Below are 23,363 nucleotides of genomic sequence, written 5' to 3' on the forward strand. Positions count from 1 at the left end.
GATGTGTTAAATGATCCAAGTCAGTACAGAAGATTAGTTGGCAAGTTATTATACTTAACTATTACTAGACCTGACATTACATTTGTGGTTCACAAGCTCAGTCAGTTCATGGCAAAACCTAGAAAGTCTCATTATGCAGCTGCTCTTAAGGTACTTCATTATATTAAAAATGAACCAGGGAAAGGAGTATTCTTTTCTGCAAAATCAGAAATCCATGTCAAAGGTTTCAGTGATGAAGATTGGGCATCATGCTCAAACACAAGACGATCTGTTATAGGATATTGCATCTTTCTTGGAGATTCATTGATTTCTTGGAAATCAAAGAAACAAGCTACTGTGTCAAGGTCTTTAGCTGAAGCAGAGTATAGAGCTATGGCTGTAGCAACTTGTGAGATCGTGTGGATTCTTTATTTACTAAGGGACTTGCAGATTAGACATGATACAGAAGTAATGTTATTTTGTGACAGCCAATCAGTTTTGCACATAGGGTCCAATCTAGTTTTCCATAAAAGGACCAAGCATATAGAGATTGATTGTCACATTGTAAGGGACAAGGTATTGGCTAAGGTGATTAAACTGAATCATGTGAGAACTCATTATCAATTGGCAGATTTGTTGACTAAGGCATTGGGTTATAAACAATTTTCAGAGCTACTATCCAAGATGGGACTGTTTAACATTTGTTCTTCATCAGTCCATCTTGAGGGGGAGTATGAAAAGTCAGACAACAGCAGCAGCAATTTATTCGTGCATCAAAGCTGCCTAGCCCAGACAAGTCAACAAGTTTTAAGTTAGAACAGAAAATATGTTATATTGACAGCATGTATTTTAATTAGTTAATTAGTTCTTTTTACCAGATTTATACATGAATATGTTATAGATGTTAAGTTGAGAGTGTATATATATATATATATATATATATATATATATATATATATATATAATTGTATATTTATTAATTCAATTAATGAAATAAATTTTTTTTTTTTATCAAGATTGATTTCTCATTATATATATATACTATTCCTCTCTTTCATTTCTGTTCTTTCTTTTTTCCGTGTGTGTGAGTGTGTGCATGGGTGTATGGTCGTGTGCATGAGTGTGTGAATGGATGTGTGGCAGTGGGTGTGAGTATGTGTGTTCATGTATGTTGCATGTGTGTGAGCATAAGTTACATGTATGCATGTATGAGTGCATGTGTGCGTGTGGCAAAATGCATGTGATGTGTGTGATGCATGCATGCATGGGTGAGTGTGTGTGTATGTGAGTTCATGCATGATATATAAGTTATGCGCATGCATGCATGTTTAGGCATGAAATTGTGTGAGAAGATGTGCTTGTGCACGAATGTATGAATATGCATGTATGCATGAACATAACGCATATGCACAGATGCATGATACATGCATAATCATGAATGCATGAATGTGTGTATGCATAGATGTGAGTGAACATGCATGCATGATGTAGGAATGAGTATGTGTGCATGCATGATGTGTGAATACATGTGTGTACAATGTGCATGGATGAGTTTGGGCATGTATGGATGCATGAATATGATGTTTGAATGAATGATAGTTGATGTATGTGATGCATGCATATGCAGATGCATGTGAACATTAATGCAGGGATGCTATGCATGCATGGGTGTTGGGTGATGCATATGATGCATGAATGCAAGCATGAATGGACATATGTATGTATGGATGGATGCATGTTTGCATGATGCATGTGGGTGAGTATATGTGCACGTGTTGTGCATGCATATGTGATGGTCAACATGTATACGTATGTGTGAATGACATGCTTACGCATGTGGGTGTCATGCATAGATACATATGCATGATGGAGATGCATGCATACATGAATGATGTGATGCATGCATATGCATTAACATGCATGAATGATATGGATGATACATCTCATGTATGTATGCATATGCATGTGCATGGGTGCATGAATGCATGTAGCATATATATATATATATATATATATATATATATGTGTGTGTGTGTGTGTGTGTGTGTGTGTAATTGTACATGTCTAATACATATGTACCTTGTATATGGGTAAATATGTATATTGATACATGTATATATAGTTAGTATGAATGTAAGTATATATAAATGTATGTATATATATATATATATATATATATGAATATATTTAATATCATTATGTATATTATTTTGCATGTACATATGTAGTGTGTGTGTTTGTGTATATATACATACATACATACATATATATATATATGTATATATATGTGTGTGTGTGTGTGTGGGGATGTATATATGTATGTTTATAGTTAGTATTATGTAAATACATGTATAAACAAATTTATTTGTTTCTTTTATTTAATATATGTGTTTATACATGTATTTACATAATACTAATTATAAACATACATATATACATCCACACACACACACACACACACACACACACATATATATATATATATATATATATATATGTATGTATGTATGTATGTTGTGAAAATGGTCAGATCGGATAATGAAGATGCACAGCAGAAATAAAACAACAAGTGAATAAAAAACACAACCAGAATCAACAACACAAAGATTTGACGTGGTTCGGCAAAGCCTACATCTACGGAAGTAATGGCACACAAATTTTTCACTAAGAAATCAAGATATACATAATACACTTCTCAAAATAATCAATCTTCTCTCATATATGCCCAGAATAACATATATAAAAATTTCTCGAAGATTTCCCCCTGTTTGGCCAACCACCCAATATTCAAAATTCAAAAATTCTGAAAAACTGCTCGCAGCCTAGGCGTCTCTTGTCAATGAACATAGGGCTTCGTCAACGAGACCAAGAAGACACTTCGTCAATGAACATAGGGCCTTCGTCGACGAATCCAAAAATCTGAAATCACCTGCTCTCGGTAATTACTCGTCGACAAAATTCAGAGCCTTCGTCGACGAGCCTTTGCTATCTCCTCATCGACGAATATAGCTTCTCGTCGACGAGTCTGCTGTGCTGCCTCCTTCATGTTTTTCCTTTTTCATTCTTTTCTTAAAGTATAAGAGCCACAAATAACAATGTATATATATGTATATGTATGTATATAGCGCATATGTACTAATATATATATGTGTGTGTGTGTGTGTGTGTGTGTGTTATAGGTATAAGTAGGTGTGTGTATTTATGTATATTCATATATGTGTGTGTTTGTGTGTGTATATTTATGTGTGCATATATATATATATGATTTGTATATATTAGTATAAATATGTGTGCATATGTATATAAAAGTGTGTATGCATTTATATGTATTATATGTGTATTAGTGTGTGTACGTGTATATATTTGTTTGTATATATGTATTTATATATTAGTATGCATGTATTTATGTATGCATGTTGGTATATGTGTATATATGTGTTTGTGTGTGTGTGTGTTTGCGCGCGCGCATGTTAGTGTGTGTTTTGTTATTTAATCTTGTTATTATTGAAATTAAAAAAAATTTAATAATATGAAAAATCTAAAAAATGTGAGTTTTGGTCTTTTGATTTTCAAAGTCTAATTTTGTCATATGATGGGATAAAGAGAAGGATTTAATTGTGTAACGTCTTCTTCTTCTTATCCCTAGGTATAGCAAGGGCTCTTAACTTTTGAAAAGCATATGATTTGAGAAGGATCATAGCTCCAAAACAAATCATGTTTGTTTGTTTGATATGAGGGTTTTTTTTAAAAAAAATACTTTTAAAAATCTAAAAAATATTTAAAAATCTAAAAAGTATTGTATTTTTTTTCTTAATTTTAACCAGTCGATGATGAAACCCTAGCCTCTTTTAAAACTCACACGTTCCATCAAATCATATTTTTCAAATCAAACTCTCTTTTCCAAACTAACTATTTTCACTCATCATTTTCAAAGACTGGTAATACAAGTTTGATGTCCCTTTTCTCAAATTTTGGTCTTTTAGTTCAATAATACAAGCCCAACATTTTCAAATTAACTATTTTTATCATCCATTATCATCATCATCATCATCATGCTTTCATCAAAATTAGGGTTCTAAGGTCAACCAATTTTTAAACCAATACTCTGACTTCTCGAAGCCATGTTGGAGGATTAAGATTGTAATACTAACATTGGAGGACCAAAAGGGGTCTTTTCATTTTTTTTTTTTCTTTTTATTTTATTTTGAAGGCAACACATATATAATTGCGATATGTAATTGCGATAACTATTTTATGAATGGGTGTTGATAGGGGTGTTGGTTGGCTAACTATCATTGAAATGGTTAGTTAATCACCTTTGTCACAACGTTTTGGAGAATGGTCTGAAATGGTGAAGAATAATAATAATATTGAAAGTACATTGAAATTGTCACTAACCTGTTATTTACTTAGGTGCGATTAGCTCACCTAATTACTACTTGTTGATTGGTCTCTAGACTATTTTTAAGGCCAAGGAACCAGTAGTCTCGATCTACATTTACCAGAATTGAGATTGAAAGTTTAGTTATGCGAAAGAAAGGTACTAGCACCCCCTACATACTCGTTCTATAAACGATACTTAGTTAACCATAAATTATTCTTAAACTGAATCTAATGGTCTTTAATTATCTTTTTTTTAAAATAAATAAATATTAAATTTTAAAATAAAAAGTAATTTATGGTCTGATTTAGGAATGTCTAATAAGACCTCCAAAGAAGGAGATCTTATTAAATAAACTCCCCTCAAAACTGGTATAAGTGAGGTCTGAAATTCCTCTTTAATCTTTATTTAATCATTGAGACGCACAAAAAAAATATATACATAGATAATAATTAAAAAAACTTCATCAAAATTGATCAAAAAGAGTCTTTACAACATTCTCAGATCTTTTCAAGATTTTTTTTTGAATTTTCTGATAATTTTTCAACATTTTTCTGTAGTTTTCTAAGATTTTTAAAAACCTTTTCCTTCATATTTTAATATTTTATTTTCTCTTTTTTTGTTATCTGAGTCAAAATAACTCAAATAGTTTTTATTTATTTTTTTCTAATCTTTTAAATATTTTTTCCTATTTTTCTAATTTTTTTTTACTATTTTTCCCAATTATTTAAAACTATATTTTTAAATTAAATAAAATGAACCAGTAGTTTGGACCGGTTAGACCGATTCAAATGATCTTAATTGAGTCAAAAGCCAACTTACATTGACCCAGGTCAAACCAGTTCGACTTGGTTGGGTCAAGGTGGTCGACCACGTGTCACCCATTAATGGTGACATGTGGCACATATTTTTTTATTTTTTTTTATTATTAGTTGTTTATTTTTTTACGTAGGGTGATGTCAGCATGACGTCACTCCTCATGTGGTAGATCTCGGTTGGTTCTAAGAATTTGACACGAATCACTAACATAACAGCAATTTGGTCGTCAAGAAAAAACACAAATTGGACACTCAAGATTGTGTCACGTCGCTCCCCAAATGTGCGGTCTTGAGTGTGCCACGTGTCACCGTTTGTAGGGTGACACGCGTCTCACTTGTATATATAAAACATTTTTTCTCTTTCTTATATTTTCTCTTTCTCTCCACTTTTGTTCTTTCTCTCTTCTCCCTCTCAGCTCTCGCAACTCCCCCCCCCCCCTCTCTCTCTCTCTCTCTCTCTCTCTCATACACACACACACACACACACACATTCTTTATTCAATCGCTCTCTCAAATCTCTCTTTCTCACCTTTTCTTCGTCTTCGATCTCTTTCCTTTTCAGTCTCTGTCTTTCAATTTTTATTTATTTCTAATTCTCACTTCTATTTTCCTTATTTTTCTTGCAAGTTGAATAAGATTCGTGAGAGCAAAGAGCTTCAAACTCCTTGCCTTGCTCTCTAGATCAAGGCTCGGATTTTACCAAAGGTGAAAAACCTTCTTTTATTTTCAATCTCTTTTCATTCTGATTTTAACAAAAAAAAATAGCATGAAATTTATGGAGGTTTTCTTGCATTATCTTGAGATCCAAACAGGGGTTTGGTGGTTGATTGACCTGGGTTCTAACCTAGGTTAGGTTCTGGCTCAAGTTCGGGTTGAGGTCACGATTTGGTGAAGGTTAGAGTTAGGTTTGTAAAGCTAGGTTAGGTTAGTTAGGCTCAGGTGATTTGGGTCTTAGGTAATTGGGATTGGTCTTGGTTAATGAGTCATGGTACTTGGGCTCTCACTATGGTTGAATTGGGCCAAGAGCATAGGTTAGGGCTATGGTTGAATTAAGCCAGACCCAGCTGAGTCGTGTGTTTGAATAGGTTCAAGTTTGGGTTCTGAAGTTTTAGGTTTATGGGCTAAATGTTGATTTAAGTTTACCCAAGTCAACATTGACCTAGGTCCAAAAGTTTGGGGTCAGACTTGGGTCTTTGGTTGGGTATTCAGATATGTTGACCTGGACTTGGGTCAATTTGATCCGGGCTTCTCGAATCCAAGTCTAGGTTTTTGGATCCAAGCTCTAGGTCTGGGATTGGGGCTTTTACAAAATTTTATTCAAAATTTCGAAAGGAATCATTCTGGGCTTGCAACCTTAAAAAGAAATGAACACTAACCTTTTTATTTCTCTGCTTCTAGATCCCTTAAGCTAGCCTAAACCATTTTCTCTTTGCTACCAAGCTTCTGTTGCTTTTTGCAATTTAAGCCCTTCAGTTTTCATCCCTCTTCAATTTCTTCAATCTTGAACCACTCAGCCTTTTCTTCACAAAATTTCAAAAAAAAATTAATGAGTAATTCTACTCCTTTGCCGTGTTTTCTCTCTTGTCTGTGTCTCTTACCCTTATGAAGCCCACTATTTATAGGTTTGAGGGATCAATTCAATCAACTCTGATTTGATCAATCAGAATTTAACTAATCAATCAAAGTTAAATTGAATTTATCAATTTATGCTTACATTAAACTATGATCTCACCCACATGTTACTTATGTAAATTCCCACATATCTAATTTCCATTTTTTCCTTTTATGCTTGCAGGTTTAAAGATGAAGATGCAGACCCACTTATTTTATTTCATTTTCTATTTTTTTAATGTATTCAATTGTTTTCTTTTTCTTTTTTCCCATGCAATCAGTTTTTTTTCTTTTTTTTTTCTTGTATTTTTCCAATTCAATGCATTAATAAATTTTGCTCAATTTTGTGTTATATAAGCCCCAGACAAAATGGGGATGTCTACAACGTTTCTTATGCACAAATGTACTATTGAACTCAAAATCTAGTTTTTATAAACCTTTTTCAGGATTTTTCTTTATTTTTTCTTTATTTTCAAATTATAGGATGTCAACTCTGTATCTTTTGTTTTTCAAATATTTAACCCCATTTTCTTTAAACTCTTCTCATTTGAGAACAATCATTCCCTTTATTCGACACATCGTATAGAATCCTGCATCGACAAGTACTAATAGTAAAGTAATATTAGCCAAAATACTATTTAAGAAGCAAACTAAGAATAATAATTACATCTATATTGGATTTGAAAAATCTTGCCTAAGAATGAATATTATAAATTATAAGCTACATAGACTTAATGTCAACAATGTAAGTGAACATTATAAATTATGGACTGTAAAATATTAAGAAATGCAATGTTTGTTACCATATTATTTTCGAAAACCAAAATATCACAAAAAATGAAATATTATAAGCATGACATTATTGGGAGCAAACAATACTATACACATTTGTGGATCAAACTCTTTTTAAGAGAGAAGATTTATGCAATGGTTAGATGCAGAGCTTACCTTGTATCTTTCTAAGAGTTACTCCGTATCAATTTTTTTTTTTTTTAAGGGTTACACACATACATGCATAATAAATTAGAAACAAAAATTTGAGAACATAGAATTAACATCTTTGATTTAAATTTAAATTTTAAAATTCATATTCAAACATTATTTAAAGAAAATTAAGAACACAATAATATTAGCCGCCCTATTTGTATAGCTTTTGTGAAACTTTTGTTAGATCGCCAATAAAAAAAATTTTAAAATTTAATATTCGAAAAGACTTCCAATTAAAAACAAAAAATACTATGAAAATATTAGTAATGCTAAGGAGTAAAGCAAATATATTAATAAATACAAAGACACAGCAAAAGAAAATATAACCAACAAAAAAATCTACCTAAAGAAGAGAATTTTTACATTGAAAAAACAAAATGCTTATATTCAAAGAGGAGAGGGGGTGGGGGGGGGAAATACACTAGAAAGTACTTCTTGATCTAATATTTAAATATTACTTTTTTTAGAAATTAAGTTCATTGTTTATTTAAATGCTATTAAAAAATATAGATATAAACAATTTCTAAATAATTAAATACAAATGTTTTAATATTTGTGAGTAGAGAATCCGTGAGAAAATAGAGTTTTTTTCCTTTTTCTCTGCAAAGGCGGAAGAAAATTACAGAATACAGACAGCTTCGTGGAAGCTCAAGGACAACTCGCAAAAGCCGGATTCTGCTCAGAGAGGAGTCGCTGCCCCACCCTCTGCTCCGACCCTTTACTATGCAGACGCTACTTTTGCCGGCGGTCCGATCCGGCGGCCCCGTGCCATCGGCGGCGGCGGCGGGACCGTCACTCCCTTACGTACCCCGCATCCCTCGACCGCTGCTCTCCTTCCACCGCACTAGTAATCGCCCTTCATCTGCTTCAAATTCTGTCTCCTCGCTTTCTCTCTCTTCCCTGAAAGCCCTTCGATCACTTTCTTCTTCTGCTGCGGTTTCTTCTTCTTCTTCTTCTGTATGGTCTTATGACAGCGATGCTCTCAACAATGCAAGCACAAGAAGAGTCTCTTTCACTCCGATTGCTTCCTCTCCCGTTTCCCCCCCTCCCGACGAATCCGAAAGGGCCAAACTTGCTCAGGTTCTCTCTTTCTTTCTCTCTCTCTCGCTGCACGCGTGTGTTGGGTATGAGGCTCTCTAATTTGAAGCGTTTACATGCATGTCTATCTTGAGGGCATTTTCGAATACATTGTTAGGGCTTAGGTTGTGTAATGATGAGTAAATTGAATTAGATGTTATTGTATTGAGTGGCTTAGGTTTCGAAGAGATTGGAAAGCACTTCAAGGTACTTCAAGAGGTTGGGGGGTTTAGGGTTTTGGGGGCAGCTTGTGAGCACTGTGGTGGCAGCTGTGATTCTCTCATTTTCCGTTGTGATTACTGGGAAGATCACATCTCCGGTTACATTTTACTCTACGGCCGCTGGCATCAGTGCCGCGTTTGTATCGGTGTTTTGGTCATTTGGGTATCTTCGTCTTTCTGAGAAGCTCCGAAAAACAGCTAGTGAGCCTTCAAAGGTATTGTAATCACAAACACAATATTAAATCACTAACTCAGTATTGAAATTCCTTTGAATTAGTTTTAGAATTGAAATACACTGGATTATCAACGTTTCATGTGAATTATGTTAAGTGACTTAGTTCTGAAAAGAGGATGTTTGATTTATGCTTTGATTCTATTTGCTTCCTCCTAATTGCTTCTCATGCGTACTAATGTGGAAGTTGAAATTTTTTATGTAATTGATGGGAATTGAATTGACTATTCTTCAAACTGGGATCATATTTTCAATTACTGATTATTATTATTATTATTATTATTATTATTATTATTATTTGTCACTTTTCAGTGCCAAAACTCCAATTCAATTAACGTAGACTGATAGAATAATTGTTGTCTGTGTATGATTCTTTGGTTGATGGGAAAGTAAAGGAGGACATAGGACAAGGGGGAATTTTAATTTTTTTTTTTAATTCCAATGGAGAAACTCCAAAATATCTCTTATTGATTGCAAAAGATAGTAAAGTTAGAACGCAATTCTTTGGCTATACTTTATGGAATCCTGGGGATGATATTTACATTTCTTCGTCAACCAAGACAAACAGTTTATTTCTTTCTGTGCATCATTCTAACCATCGTCCTCTATGTTAGATGTTTGATGGATCAATTTGGGGAAGATTCACTTGCAACATTTATAACTTATGGAAAAATGCTTGCAGAGATTTTTCATGCTATTCTAACAGCGTATTCCATGGTTAATATTAATAGTTGGCACATGGTTTATGCCTCAGGAACCTAATTTTCAGCCACTCATGCCTAGTGCTACTATTACTGTAACAAGTTACACTCAGTTAATGAACAGTTATACTTCATGTTAGAGAGACCTATCCCTCAAAAGCCTTATTTACTAACACAACCTTGGCTCGTATATCTAGCATCTTGAATATTGTGTGAGTTCTAACCTGAGAATGGAGAAAGACTTAGATGCCTTGGGGGGCATGTTCCCCCTTCCAATTTAATGGCACTGCATAAGCAATGTGAACCTAAACTAGCTTACATGAGACCATTTTATTGGATGGGAGAGTGTACCCTCGGGGCACCTACATTTTTTCCTCTTTAAGATTTACTTGATTCACACGATCCTTAGTTTTGCATCAGCAGCAACACATTTTGCACGAGATGTGGGGTGCATGCCATTTTGCAGGAGAAATATGTTAGTAAACCAAGGCTGTGATGCACTGTCATCTTCATACCTCATGATGGCTGTATGCCTTATCAAATGCAGTCTAGAGAATAGAACTAAAATTCCACAATAATATTTGAAATACTTTCATTAAAGCTTGATATATGTGCCCACAACCTAATAGCTTTAGTTTTTAGGTAAAGTGGAAATCTAATACCAAGAAGTCATAGGTTCTAGTCTCGTTGCCCGCATATTATGTGGTGTTTAAAAAATTATTGTATTCTTTGTAATAGGTGTTATTTATCTTGTTTTTATCCCTTCACGTGTCATCAGGTTGCACGTGCAAGGAATTGTTAAGGCTTGATATACATCGTTGGCTCACAACCTAACAGTTTAAGTTTTTAGATAAAGTGGTAATTTAACATGATTTCAAAATTGGTTACCAGGAGCTCCTAGGTTCTAGTCTTGTTGCCCACGTTTATTATGTGGTGTTTTAAAAATTAGTGTATTTCCTGTAATGGGTGTTATCTATCGTGTGTTTATCTCTCCATGTGCTGTTGAGCTACATGTGTGAGTGAGTGTTAAAGTTTGATATACATTGTTGGCCTACAACCTAACAAATTAAGTTTTTAGGCAAGGTGGTAATCTAACTATGATGTTAAGAGTAATCTAATAGATTATTCCCTATCTTGGGTTTTAGTCTTGTTGTCCAAGTTTTCTGTGGTGTTTAAAAATAATTTTATTCCCTGTAATGGGTGTTATTTTTCATTTTTTTTTCTCTTCACTCGGGCTGCACGTGTGGGGGAGGATTTAAGCATAGTTTAAAACATATACTTAAAAACAAGCTAAATCAAGTAGCAAGGAGGTTTGATCCCTTTGCTTTTAAGTTTCCTTTAATTTTTTTTGCTTGTGTGATTCATGTATGTCTTTACTGGAATATGGTCTTCGTTATTTTTTGAAAAGCTTTTTCAGGAATAAACTGGTAATTCATACCTGTTCAATGATGGATGTGGAGATGGGCGGAAGTGTTTGTGTTTTGGGGTCATTGATGTCAATTCTTTTGAATAAACCCACCCTCTTTTCTTGACTGAAGGATCTGAATTGAGCATGAAGAATTTGTGCCCAAGTATTGTTTAAGTAATGAATAATGTGTTTATTTATGAGGTGCAATTTTAATGCTTTTTTTTATTAATTGAAATTATGTTAGTAAGTAGTTTGTCTAATAAGACCTCTATGGGTCAATGGCTTGTGCTTCAGGCTCCTCCTCGTGCTGATGTTGTGAAAAGCTTGAAAAATGGCATAGTTTTGAACCTTCTGGGAATGGGTGCTGCTATTATTGGCATGCAAGCAACGGTAGGATTGTTGGTTGCAAAGGCTCTTACTTCCTCAGCAAATCCATATTACCAGGGTATCTCCCCTGGCTACAGTCCTGTGCTTGCATTGGATGTATTCTTAGTGCAGGTACTCTTCCGGATCTAATTCCCACTTACCTATCTAGAAATCAGCGAAGTGTTGGAAGTTATTCATGAAATCAAGTCCAGGGAAAATAAAAATTGGTTATCATATTGGAAAAGATGAAACTGAAACAAACTTTAAAAAAATGGAAAATCGTAACCCTTTGTTTGGGAGCACGGAATTGGGATATTAGATTTGGATTTGTTGGGTTTGAATAAAACTTAGTACAAAATTACATTGACTTTCTGCCAAACCCACACAAATCCAAATTCAAGGGCCGAAATCCATGCTTCCAAACACTACTTGAGTGTTTTCCTTTTGTAAGAGTTTTTTAAAGGGAAGAACAAGAGTGCTTACAGGTGTCTCAAAACTTGAGGAAACAAAAAAGGGATGGTGATATATCAGAACATTCTATTTATAACAAGAATAATAAAAGACCATTCAAATGGAAATCTAATTCTATTATTTGGGTTGAGAGTGGTATATGAATTAATGTAAACTGAGAAGAGTACTATTCCATAATCAGTAATTGAATGATTTATGAATTCTTCTTTTAGAATTGATCTTGGAATTCTTCCAAGAGTTCAAAACGGTTCCCCTTAACCTTGCCCTCAATCATAAGCAAAGGAAAAAGGAAAAAAGAGGGGAAGGAGGAATAGCTTCCTAATCAGCTTTTTAGCTCTTGCTTAATGATTTATTTTAAAAGTTTCATGTCTTTAAGAACTTTCATGCATTTGTCAGTTTTTTGTGAGTAGGCTTTTGCTCTGCCATCTCCCCTTTCCTTTGGGAAAAAGTTAGTTTATTTTTTATTTGTTTTTGGGAGAACATTGTAATTTGAATAACATCATAGGACAGGTAGATCACTGAAGAAATTTCAGATTATCACCAATGAGAAAATAGCAGTAACCATTGTCCGAGTACCATTTTCTTGGCCGAGGATCAACAGGATTATACCCTATGCCGTTTTATTTAGGATATTTTTTGAACTGCCTCTAAATAATTGTGGGATGGTATTGAAAGAGAAGTTGTCCAAGTGGGAGAAATCTTTAGTCTGTATCATCATTTAATTGCATTCTTTTCTAGTTTCTCATCCATTTTTTCCTTTGCAGGCATCTGCCAACACCATCCTTTCTCATTTCCTGGGACTTGCATTCTCTTTGGAGTTGCTGCGCTCGGTGACATTACCGCCTTCAGAAGGCATTCCAGTTCCAAGGGCTGCATAAACTTTTCCCTATTATATAGTCCAGAAAATGTATTTCGGCATTTCAGGTAAAAAAAAAAAAACTTGTTTTTGGAACCATAATCGGATTAGGGCAACAGGCACATTTCAGTGGTGAGATTAATATAAAGCTGCCGGATTGGCCATTCCTATTTCAAGTTCTTGCCAACCCACTTTTCCCCATCTAATTTCATGACTTAAAGCTTTCCCACTGTCTGAGGTTATGGTTTAGATAACCTTCATTTGTCAGTTTCAAAGTACAAAAAGAAATGTTGATGATCCTGTCACCAGGCTTTTAATTTCATTAATAATGACCCATGAAACACAGTTGCAGGTGGTGGATTTGGGATACAATAACCTAGGGATAAATTTGTAGTTCTTGGAAAATTAGAAATATGTTATGGTTAGAATGCAACTTATAGTTGAATATATCTTCTTTATTTATTTATTTATTTATCACATGGATCCTATCTAAAGCTTATATTACAGCCCCAAATACTTAATCTTGGTTTTTGGTACACTTTCGATTTGTGTACTGTCAATTTGGATTTGAAATTGTATGGCTTATTAAATTTTTAAAAAAATTAATATAATTTTGTACCATGTATTATTTAAATCAATATATTCAAATGCAAGTTCACAACTCAAAGCACACTCACATGTATCAACTCTGAGAGCTGAGTTTGGGATTCAAATTTTAATTTACATAGATTTAAATAAAATTGAATATAAAATTATATAAATTTGTCAAAATAATTTAAATTTAATATTTAATATTTGTGCTACCAAGTGCAAATGATTGGTGGAGCATTTTTATATGCATTATTTAATTAAAAGATATTATAGGGTTTATAGCTATTTGTTTGCTGATCCTGAGCCTTAAGGTGGTAGTTTAAAAAGCACATAATTGTTATATGCTCGAGGACGCCAAGATAGGTGCATAAACTGAATAAAACAGGTTGTTTGTTAAATGATTGGCATTACCTTAAAGCCAAAGTCACCAGCCCAGAACAAGCTGCTGCCTCACACCCTGCCTCATTTAAAAGCAGGGTGCAACAGAGCATAGTTCAATTTTTTTGGGAGAAAACATCAAGTCTTCTACCGTCAAGTCTCTGAAAATAGTTAATTGCAGGTTGCAATGGTATTAAAGAAACTATAAAGAAGGTAAAATGTTGCATCAATCTCATATTACGCTTTGATGATTTGACTCAACAAACGAGCTTTCTTGACAATTTCAGAAGTGAAAATTATGTTTCTCCTAGTGGATTTGTCCCAACATCCTATGATTGCAGCTCCGAATTATTCAAATCGAGCCGAGCAATTGGATGTCTGACTCGGGCCAATATGACATGACTGATCAATAAAAACATTCCACCTATCATATATTCCATACATCAGACTAGATAAATATCATATTCATGGAATACGATACACTTTCAAGATGCCTTGGTGGTCAAATGATAGACACATGAGGCTCAAAATCTTGTGCTAAAAAGCAAACAAGGAAAAATACAAAACTTGGCAAAAGGTGGAGGAAATAGGTCTCCATATATGTTTAATTATGCTGCATTTGGAACTAGAGATTAAAATGCTAAATTCAAATTTGTATGAAATTTTACAAAATATAAGTTAATATTATATTTTGTCTACATTTATATGACTTGAAATTAACAGTTTAAAATTTATGTTTTTCAAATGCAAGATAAATAATATTATTATTATTTTCGGTCTAGCCTGCACTGTGATAAACACTGAATCGGACCAAATGGGCAGAAAAATGGAAAATTTAACAGAACTAGGAAACAAAAACATGTTACTTAAAATAAAATTCTATGCCCAAACAATACCTTAGATTGGCATTCAACCTACCTAGCCGACTATATTTTTTAACTAAAAGGCCAACAGAGCTCTTTCCAGCACATTCAACCTACCTAGCTCTTGAGAATGTTTACAAACTCTTTCCAGCACACAAAACATATAAAAGAAGGCCATCAGTAAAATAGCACATTACACAATTTATAAGCCAACTTCCACAACGAAGAAGAGCATACTATCCTGCAATGGAGTATCTCCTCATCCGGACATCATAGCTGCTAGGGTTAAGATACAGACCAAACGGATCAAAAAATTTACCAAGAATATGGGTGCCAAAAGGAAATGTAAACAATTTTTCCCAATATGTAATGGTGGCTAACTCCAACTCCTGCAGGCTTAGCTTACTAGCTCCTCGTTTATCTACATCCTGTCTGCATTTCAGCTAGCTCCTGAAAATGATTTTAATGTTGAGTACCCAACTTTTAAGCCCTGCTAAAATGCATTGCTGAGCGGTATTGCACCCTGCATTAGGGACCTGCGATTCAGAACATCTTAGCTACATAGCAAGTCAAACAAAAGAGACAAAGGGGCACATTTTAAAAATAAAGATAGACGACAGACCTCTCCTAAGGTTTCAAATTATCTAGGGACTTCCCATGAGATTTCAAAAATTCTAAAAACCTCCCGAGATTTGTCAAAAAAAAAAAAAATACAAACCTCCCTTTATATTGTGCAAAAAAAAAAAATAATAAATCTTTTAAGGTTTGTATCTTTTTAGCACATCTCATGCGAGATCTATGACATTTTTAAAACTTCAGGGAAGATTATTGGGATTTTTGAAATTTCAAGGAAGGTCGTTGTCTTCTTGCAAAACCTCAAGGGATGTTAGTATCTTTTACCCTAAAAATAATTTGTATTAGAAGAGCGCAGACTATCGAAAGCTAATTGAGAACAACTTCGTGAGCCAACTTGCAACAATTTTGGTGGGAAGTCACCTTTGAGTAAAAATTTGCTTTAGAGAAAGTCTCAACCCAGCATTTATCCTAAACGATTTTAGCTACAAGGAATCACTTTCTGACTCTTACGAATGTGTTTGACTAAGCAAATTGATGAAGTCTTGTCTAAAAGTAATTGTGGACTACAGAATCACTCTTAGCTCAAAGTTCTCCCAAAGAGCCCTAGTATCTATTCAACCAACACATGAAGAAGTGAAATGCCATCATGAGAGAAAAAAACTTCTTGTATAAAGACAACTATTCATCAGGCTCACAGTATCGGTAAGTCGCCATAAAAATCTGTGTCACAATTTATTTGATTGACATAGTGCTAAAGTAGAGGACCAAAGTTCCTAAACTTCAAAAATACAGATATTTTGATGGAAATTTTGATTTTGAATTTGTTTTTTATTTCAAAAAAGGTGGAAACTAGTAACAGAACATGAAAATTTTTTCTAAGCTTTGGAAAGTGTTAATTGACACAATAATACATTATTAAGAATTGAAATATTGTGAATAAAATGTATAAATCACAAGCATGTCATGTGTAGAATGTAATGACTGCAAAATGATAAAAGTTTGATATCTTCAATTAATATTAAAGGAATTCATAAATCAACAAAATAATATTATGCAAATACAACTATTTAACACATAATGTCAAATAAAATGTTGTATTTAATTCGGAAGTTTAATATTTTATACAACTTCAAGTCATCATTCCTATGCTTGCATCAAATCACCCAGTAATAAACTGGCCAAATGTTAAATGCCAATTTTTAAGAAATTCCTGTATGAACAAGCTACAAACAAATCTTTTTTGAAATATTCGATTGCTATCCCGGTGCTTAATGAGATCAAATCAATATGTACAGATTATATTTAATAAACCAAAAAATTTAGTTGCCAGCCTCATAAATATTAATGTGGATAATCAAAATAAAAGTAACTGATTAAAAAGCATTACGAACAATGATAAAAACAAAATAATATAAAATGCATGCATGCACAAATTAGTAAGTAAGATGTTATGACTAAATATGGGGCAGGCTGTTAAATGAATAAAAAAGTTCTAAAATAACCCAAAACTTCAAAGGGGCATTCATCTTTTCAGGATGTCTTACAATATAGATTAAAAAAAAAAAAATTTGACAAAATTCTTGATGCCATCAAACACTTAAAATTCCATCTAAATCAAGAAATTTATTCAATAAAATTTTTCAAATTTGCTGACACTTTGAATGAGAACTCAAATTGTACAAAACGAAGCTATATTGCGTTTTTATACTAGAAGGTTTAAAAGTCAAATTTCAATTTCAAGAAAGATTATTGTTCCATAATCATATTTTAAAATGAATTTTGTTTGAAATTTTGAAATATTGAAAAAGAAAATAAATTGGACGACCATAGGTATTTTTGAAGGAAATTTTGTAAGATAGAAATTAGCCTCCTCTTTTTATTTTGATGGTGGCAAAAGCTAAAATTTCAACAAAAAGTTTGACAACTTTGTGACAATGAATCGGCTCCACTGCCATGATGGTCTAAATATAAAATTAAATTGAATAACATAGAGTATAGGGTTTCATTTCTCCTTTTTGCTACTGTGCATCCTGATCAAACAAAATTGTGTGTAGAGAGAGAGAGAGCACAGTAACTCTCTCTGAAGTAGCAGGACTGACCTTGTAAAGTATGAAAAAACTGCTTCACATGGTTTGTTAAAATTGATAATCAACCTTAAGTGCTTTTCAGGAAAAAATAATAATAATAAAAAGTATCAAGTAAATTTAGCAAATCACATGGCATTATCAACTATGAGGCCAAGACTTAATCCAGTGGTAAGGATATTGCACCCAAACCTCAAGGTCACGACACACAGGTTCAGGTCAGAGAAACCACCTCTCCAAATGCAAATGTAAAGCTTCATGCATAATGCCCTCCCCAAACCCCCAATATGGTATTGTTACAGAACCTTGTGCACTGGTGTTGCATATGGATAAGCCATATGAATCTTCAGCAATAACAATTAACTGCATTGAAATTCATTAAAACCAAATGATCTTTTGTTTAAATCGAGATATTCCTCAAGTGTTTCTTGCATGCTTGTGCACCTCAATTTAGCAAGTCATACACCAAGTACATAAGGTTACCACACCATATTGGGGTCTATGGAGAAAGATTACTAATATTTTATTTTTAAAAAAAAATTAAGGTAATTATTCGTATGTCTATTAATATTAACTAATCAAGTATGTAATGGCTGCAATTTTCCATTTAACACATAGGCAGAAAAAAGCATAAACAAAAGAAATTAAATTATGCCACAAATTGACTGTTTTGGGGGGAAAAAAGCCTTCAAAGAGGAAATATTTCTAAGAAAATTGCTATTTAAGAGATGAAATCAGAATGTCAACCATTCAAAAATGAATTTCATCTCAAAGCTAGCCAACTTGCCCAAAATCCTCCTTGAAATATGCATAAACCAAACAAATTCTTGTCATTAATTATGTTCCGAATAGATATACAAAAAATCACCAATTGAGTTTCCTATATATGCTTTAGCTGGCATGAATGTGACACAGTAGATTGATTTCTAAGCTCTTTGCGGCAACTAATACAAATACATACCATAAGCCAAAGGCTCAAATGAATTTGAAGGAAGCATACAGGTAGATTCAATCCTAGCTGTTAATACAAAATAACAGATATGGGACCCCCAACCGGTTCCTTTCTGCAAGATAGTATGGATTCTACAGAACCAATAGAAAAGTTCAACATTGCTTTTTCATTCTCAATGACCAAGCTTGATATTATCCTAGGCTCCTAGCCTTTAAAATTATTGCTTGATTTCAAAAGGAAAAAAAAAAAGGCATAATCCCAAGCTGGGGTGCGGATGAGCAAGTGCAGCTACAAGGTTGTTAAACATATTTAGAAAACTTGTAAATTGAAGCAGGTGACTTTGCTTGTTCAAGTCAAGGGTAAAACCTGGAATTAATCTGACCAAGGTCAACATGGCCAACTCAGTGCAACCCGTCCTAAACCAGCCAGACCTGGTGGCTCAGCCAAGTTGACACAGCCGCAAAATCAAATAAATCAGTGCAGACTGGTACAAGGAATTGAACCCTGCACCTCCACAACAAGAGGAGAGTGGCTGCCATAATGCCAAGCTTTAGTTTTTGTTTAGGGAAAATAATAATATTTGAATACTTCTGGTGAAGTTTTACACTTTTGCAATTGTTTTTTGCTCAGTAAAACATTAAAGTAGTATACATTTCAAATTCAATGTGTTCTTAAAATTTTGTTTCATATATAAACTATGAAAAAACATACATAGGGCTGCAAACGAGCCGAGCCGAGCCGAGCTGAGCTTCAGCATGTTCGGGCTTGGCTCAACAAAAAAGAGATAGGCTCAGGCTCAGGCTCAAGCTCAAATTGTTCGAGCTTCAAAATTTAAGCTCCAGATCGGCTCAACATTTAAATTACTGGCTCAGGCTTGGCTCAGGCTCAGATCAGTTTCAAAGTAAACTGAAAATCAAACCAAATTAAACCGAAGTTCAAACCAATTTTAAAGTTAAATATAAATTTAATAACTATACTCAAGCCCATCAATGAGCTTAAGGAATTAAACCCAGTAGGCCAACATGGAAGTAGGCCCACAAAGGAGGGAATGGAAGCCCTGAAATCTATGGACGAGCATACGTCCAAGGCTGGGTTTTATAAACAATAGAGGGGCTGACTCTATATTGCATTTCCAATGTGGGAAATGTTACACATGTATTGGTCCCCAAGAATGAAACTCTCTACCTCTATTTTCCACTGTTAAGTCTTTAACTCAGTTTTCATTTTCCAGATCCCATATCCCACATCGGAAGATGGATGTTTTATGATTCTTCCCTTTTCCTATATAAGCCAAGTTCCCATTCAATTGATTATTATTATTATTATGAATGTATTGGTCTATATTTTTTTAATTTGTGTAGGAAAGTAATAGCTAACATTAGCAACCTAAATAAATAAATATTTTTAAAATATTGAAACTTAAATCGAGCCTTAGTCGAGCTTGTTCACAAGCCGAAACGAGCCAAGCGTGTATGTGTTCAAGCTTGGCTCGTTTATTAAACGAGCTTGAAAATTGGGTTTGGGAATCGCTCATTTAGATTATAAACAAGCCTGAACAAACTGTAATAAAGCCAAGGTCCTGAGCCAACTTGATTCATTTGCAGCCCTACACATACATACATATATATATATATATGATAAAATACTTTTGTCATATCATGCTGGCGACACTGGTAGTGCCACAACCAACATATTGATCGACCAATCTAACCAGTTCAACCGGTGCATATTTTTCAGGTACATGAGATAAATCCATAAAATCTGAGGCTGTATGGGACAATGCCCTGAAAAAGTCACAAGGTGATTTAAAAATCATGATGAGCTTATCAATAAACAGGGGGAAAGGGGAGGATGGAATATGATCAGTTTTGTTTTAGAAGCATTTCCTTATCTAAATTCTATGGGTGTGCTATTTTGGCCATTCTTTTTGTGCATTTCTCAGAATTCATATACATACTGTTCATTTTCTCAGCAGAAAAAAATGGGGAAAGATAAACATAATCTGAGTTTCCAATTAACTAGATTTCTACATTTACATTGAAGATGGTTGATCTTCATGAAGGAATGCAACTCGTGTGAAACTGTAATAATTTAAAAAAGGAAAAAAAAAAAAGCATCCAAAATAATGAGAACTCATTAGTCAAATTTATTACCTTCTTTGGCTTCCTAAACCACATACATTCTACAAGTCAATGAAATGAATGTTAACCAGAAAAAAAATCTCAGAACACATAGGAATTAAAAATAACGTTAAATATCACATTAAAATGGCATTTCCATTTTCAAACATCTTACTTTTCAAGATACATACACCTATTCCGCTATAGTCACATTGTTTAATTACCATTTTCTTTTCTGTTTTATTCTGTTTTGCTCTTTTCAGTTACATTTATTAGTGGAAGACACCTGCACTCATGCATTACAATTCAGACTAAATCAAGAATCATATAATTGGAAAGAAACCAGTCAACCATGAAACTAGAAAGCTAGTAATCTCATTGCATTAGATAAATTTATGCCCATAATGCCAACCAGGAAATGTAGATGAGTGTTAGACCAGGCTTCCAAATTTTTAACAGAACTTATTTCTAAATGGTTAAGCACAGAATAATGAAATACCAACATTAACAGAAACAAACAAGCAAATAACAGTATAAAATTGTTTGCAGTAGAATAATTGCCAAAGCAGGTAGAATCTTTTTTTTGACGCGTGTGTGATGGAATCTTTTGTTTGATATGTGTGTGTGTGTGTGTGTGTGTGTGTGTGTGTGAGAGAGAGAGAGAGAGAGAGAGAGAGATTACTTTTAGTTTACTGAGTCTTCTTCTCCTTGTGTATGGGAATTGGAATCCTTCTTAGGATGTTATCATCAATTTTTTTGTACTGTGTTTTAATGATTTTACAAGCAATGCTCAGCTTGTCATCAATGTGGTCTTGGTATTTGTCATACAAGAAAGGAACTGAGAAACTAAAAAAAAACCCTGTAGCAAAGTCAGAACATAAAAGCAAATTAAGAATTTTTTAAAGGAGTTTTACTGTAAAAGAGAGAAATAGGCAGCAAAAACTCACCAATATAAACTAGAGTGAGGAAATTGGCAAGACTCCCAATATAAGAGATCACCCACAAGCCAAAGACAACCTGGGAAACGAATGAACAATAACCACGTTAAAGAATAAATAATTCAACCTTTTTATAAAAGAAAATTTCTTATGTTTGGTTACCAAGAAAATGTAGGAAAATTTTGAATCTGGGATTTTTTATTTTTTTATTATTTTTTTCCTACTATATTTTTTAAGACCTCTAAAAGACAGGAAAACCTTAGCTGATCAAGGATTCATGAGAAAAAAGGAAAAAATAATTTTGAAAATCAAATAAAAATGAAAGTTGGTTCAAATATGATTAGCAAAATAGCAAATGGAAGGTTCATATCATGTAAAATAAAAATAAAATCTTTCATTTTTATCTCATTTTTCTGGATAACAGAAAAAGTGAATTCTTTTGAAAAAGCCCCCAGTGAACTGAGCCTAGTAAAATTATCACGCATTTCGCATATGAAAGCAACAAACAACAAAAGATTCCAGATCCTAATTTTTTTTTTAGCACAAATCTCTTGGCAACATAACAGAAGGAAAGCAGACGAAAATCTAAATCATCAGAAAATGAAAAAAAAAAAAAAAGCACCTAGCATCACCTGAATAAGAAGTCTCAAATTTCTCCCAACAGTGATGTCGCGTGCAATTGACAAAGCGTAATTGATCCAAACTCGAATCTCATCAGCAGCAGCAACAAAAGATTCCTCAGAAACTTCCAGATCAGGAAGTGGGGGAAGAGGTCTGAATCACAGCAATAATATCTTCTTACTTACAAAACCCGTCACAGGAAATATAATTCAAAACCTCATATATAAAAAAAAAAAATTAATAATAATTATAATAATGATTGAATTAACAGCAGAGGAAAAAAATATTCGGCAATTGAAGAGGCAATACCTGTTGAGAAGAGAAGCAGATTTTGCCCAGAAGAAGAGGATTACAACGAGAAGCAACAACACATTTGCGGCAAAAGATAGAAGGTTATATCCAGCTCGTTCGAAGAGGTACCATAAGGCAGTTGCAGCCACAAGCGCAAAAACACCTCCACGCCATCGCCTCCACAACAGCACATCAGCCACTACAAATTCAACAATAACATCTCTCAAACCAGACCATCACACACAAATATAAATGCATATAAATGTATACAGAGGTAGATGAGGGAAGGACCTGAGCCACCTCCGAGGGCTTGATGAACAGATACAGGACGAGGGTGATGGGATTCAACCATGGCAATTGTTAGGGTTTGTTACTCTTGATAGGAATGGAGAGAGAGAGAGAGAGAGAGAGAGAGAGAGAGAGAGAGAGGAGGAGGAATGGGAGGCGAACGGGTATTTGCGATTTGGAAAGGGTGAAGGGGAGAAATTAATGATGGGGGGACGCACGGCAGGGTGGGCAAAGCAAACAGACCAGCACTGGTAATTGACCCTGGACTGACCATATCTATGAGCTTGCCCCGAATTGGCCACTCGGATCGGGTCATCCGGCTGGACTGGGGATATGGATGGCTCCATTACCCACCGGTTCAACTTCTACCTCACTAACTTAAATTAGTGGGGCAGTGAAATAATACACTTTATTTTTGCGTAGTTTGAAATAATTTAAATTAGGGGAGACATTAAAGAAGGTAAATTGCATAGTTAATGCAAATTTTTCATTGTATTAAAAATTATGATTTTTAATTTTAGATATTTTTTATCTTTTAATTTGCAAGCAAATT

At 33.9% G+C, this 23,363-nt stretch overlaps 2 protein-coding genes across 3 annotated transcripts; one reads left to right on the plus strand and one right to left on the minus strand.

The window, feature by feature from the left end:
- Positions 1-8,313: 8,313 nt before the first annotated feature.
- LOC131154793 (protein TIC 21, chloroplastic) lies at positions 8,314-13,284 on the plus strand. Its single transcript, XM_058107549.1, has 4 exons — positions 8,314-8,856; positions 9,032-9,289; positions 11,710-11,913; positions 13,017-13,284. Exons 1-4 carry the CDS (start codon positions 8,500-8,502, stop codon positions 13,128-13,130), a joined length of 933 nt encoding a protein of 310 aa, XP_057963532.1. The 5' UTR covers positions 8,314-8,499; the 3' UTR covers positions 13,131-13,284.
- A 1,822-nt stretch (positions 13,285-15,106) lies between these two features.
- LOC131154795 (reticulon-like protein B11) lies at positions 15,107-23,061 on the minus strand. Of its 2 annotated transcripts, none has more exons than XR_009136665.1 (6): positions 22,814-23,061; positions 22,541-22,721; positions 22,243-22,384; positions 21,620-21,689; positions 21,355-21,518; positions 15,107-15,476 (listed from the first exon to the last, which is right to left on the minus strand). XR_009136665.1 is itself a non-coding variant. In XM_058107550.1 (6 exons), exons 1-5 carry the CDS (start codon positions 22,872-22,874, stop codon positions 21,362-21,364), a joined length of 624 nt encoding a protein of 207 aa, XP_057963533.1. In that variant the 5' UTR covers positions 22,875-23,061; the 3' UTR covers positions 15,107-15,476; positions 21,355-21,361. The 2 variants fall into 2 exon arrangements, 1 of the variants encoding a protein (XP_057963533.1); XM_058107550.1 differs by having other exon boundaries at positions 21,355-21,531.
- Positions 23,062-23,363: the final 302 nt, after the last annotated feature.

This window comes from Malania oleifera, chromosome 5 (assembly GCF_029873635.1).
Source record: "Malania oleifera isolate guangnan ecotype guangnan chromosome 5, ASM2987363v1, whole genome shotgun sequence".
NCBI classification, from domain to species: domain Eukaryota; kingdom Viridiplantae; phylum Streptophyta; class Magnoliopsida; order Santalales; family Ximeniaceae; genus Malania; species Malania oleifera.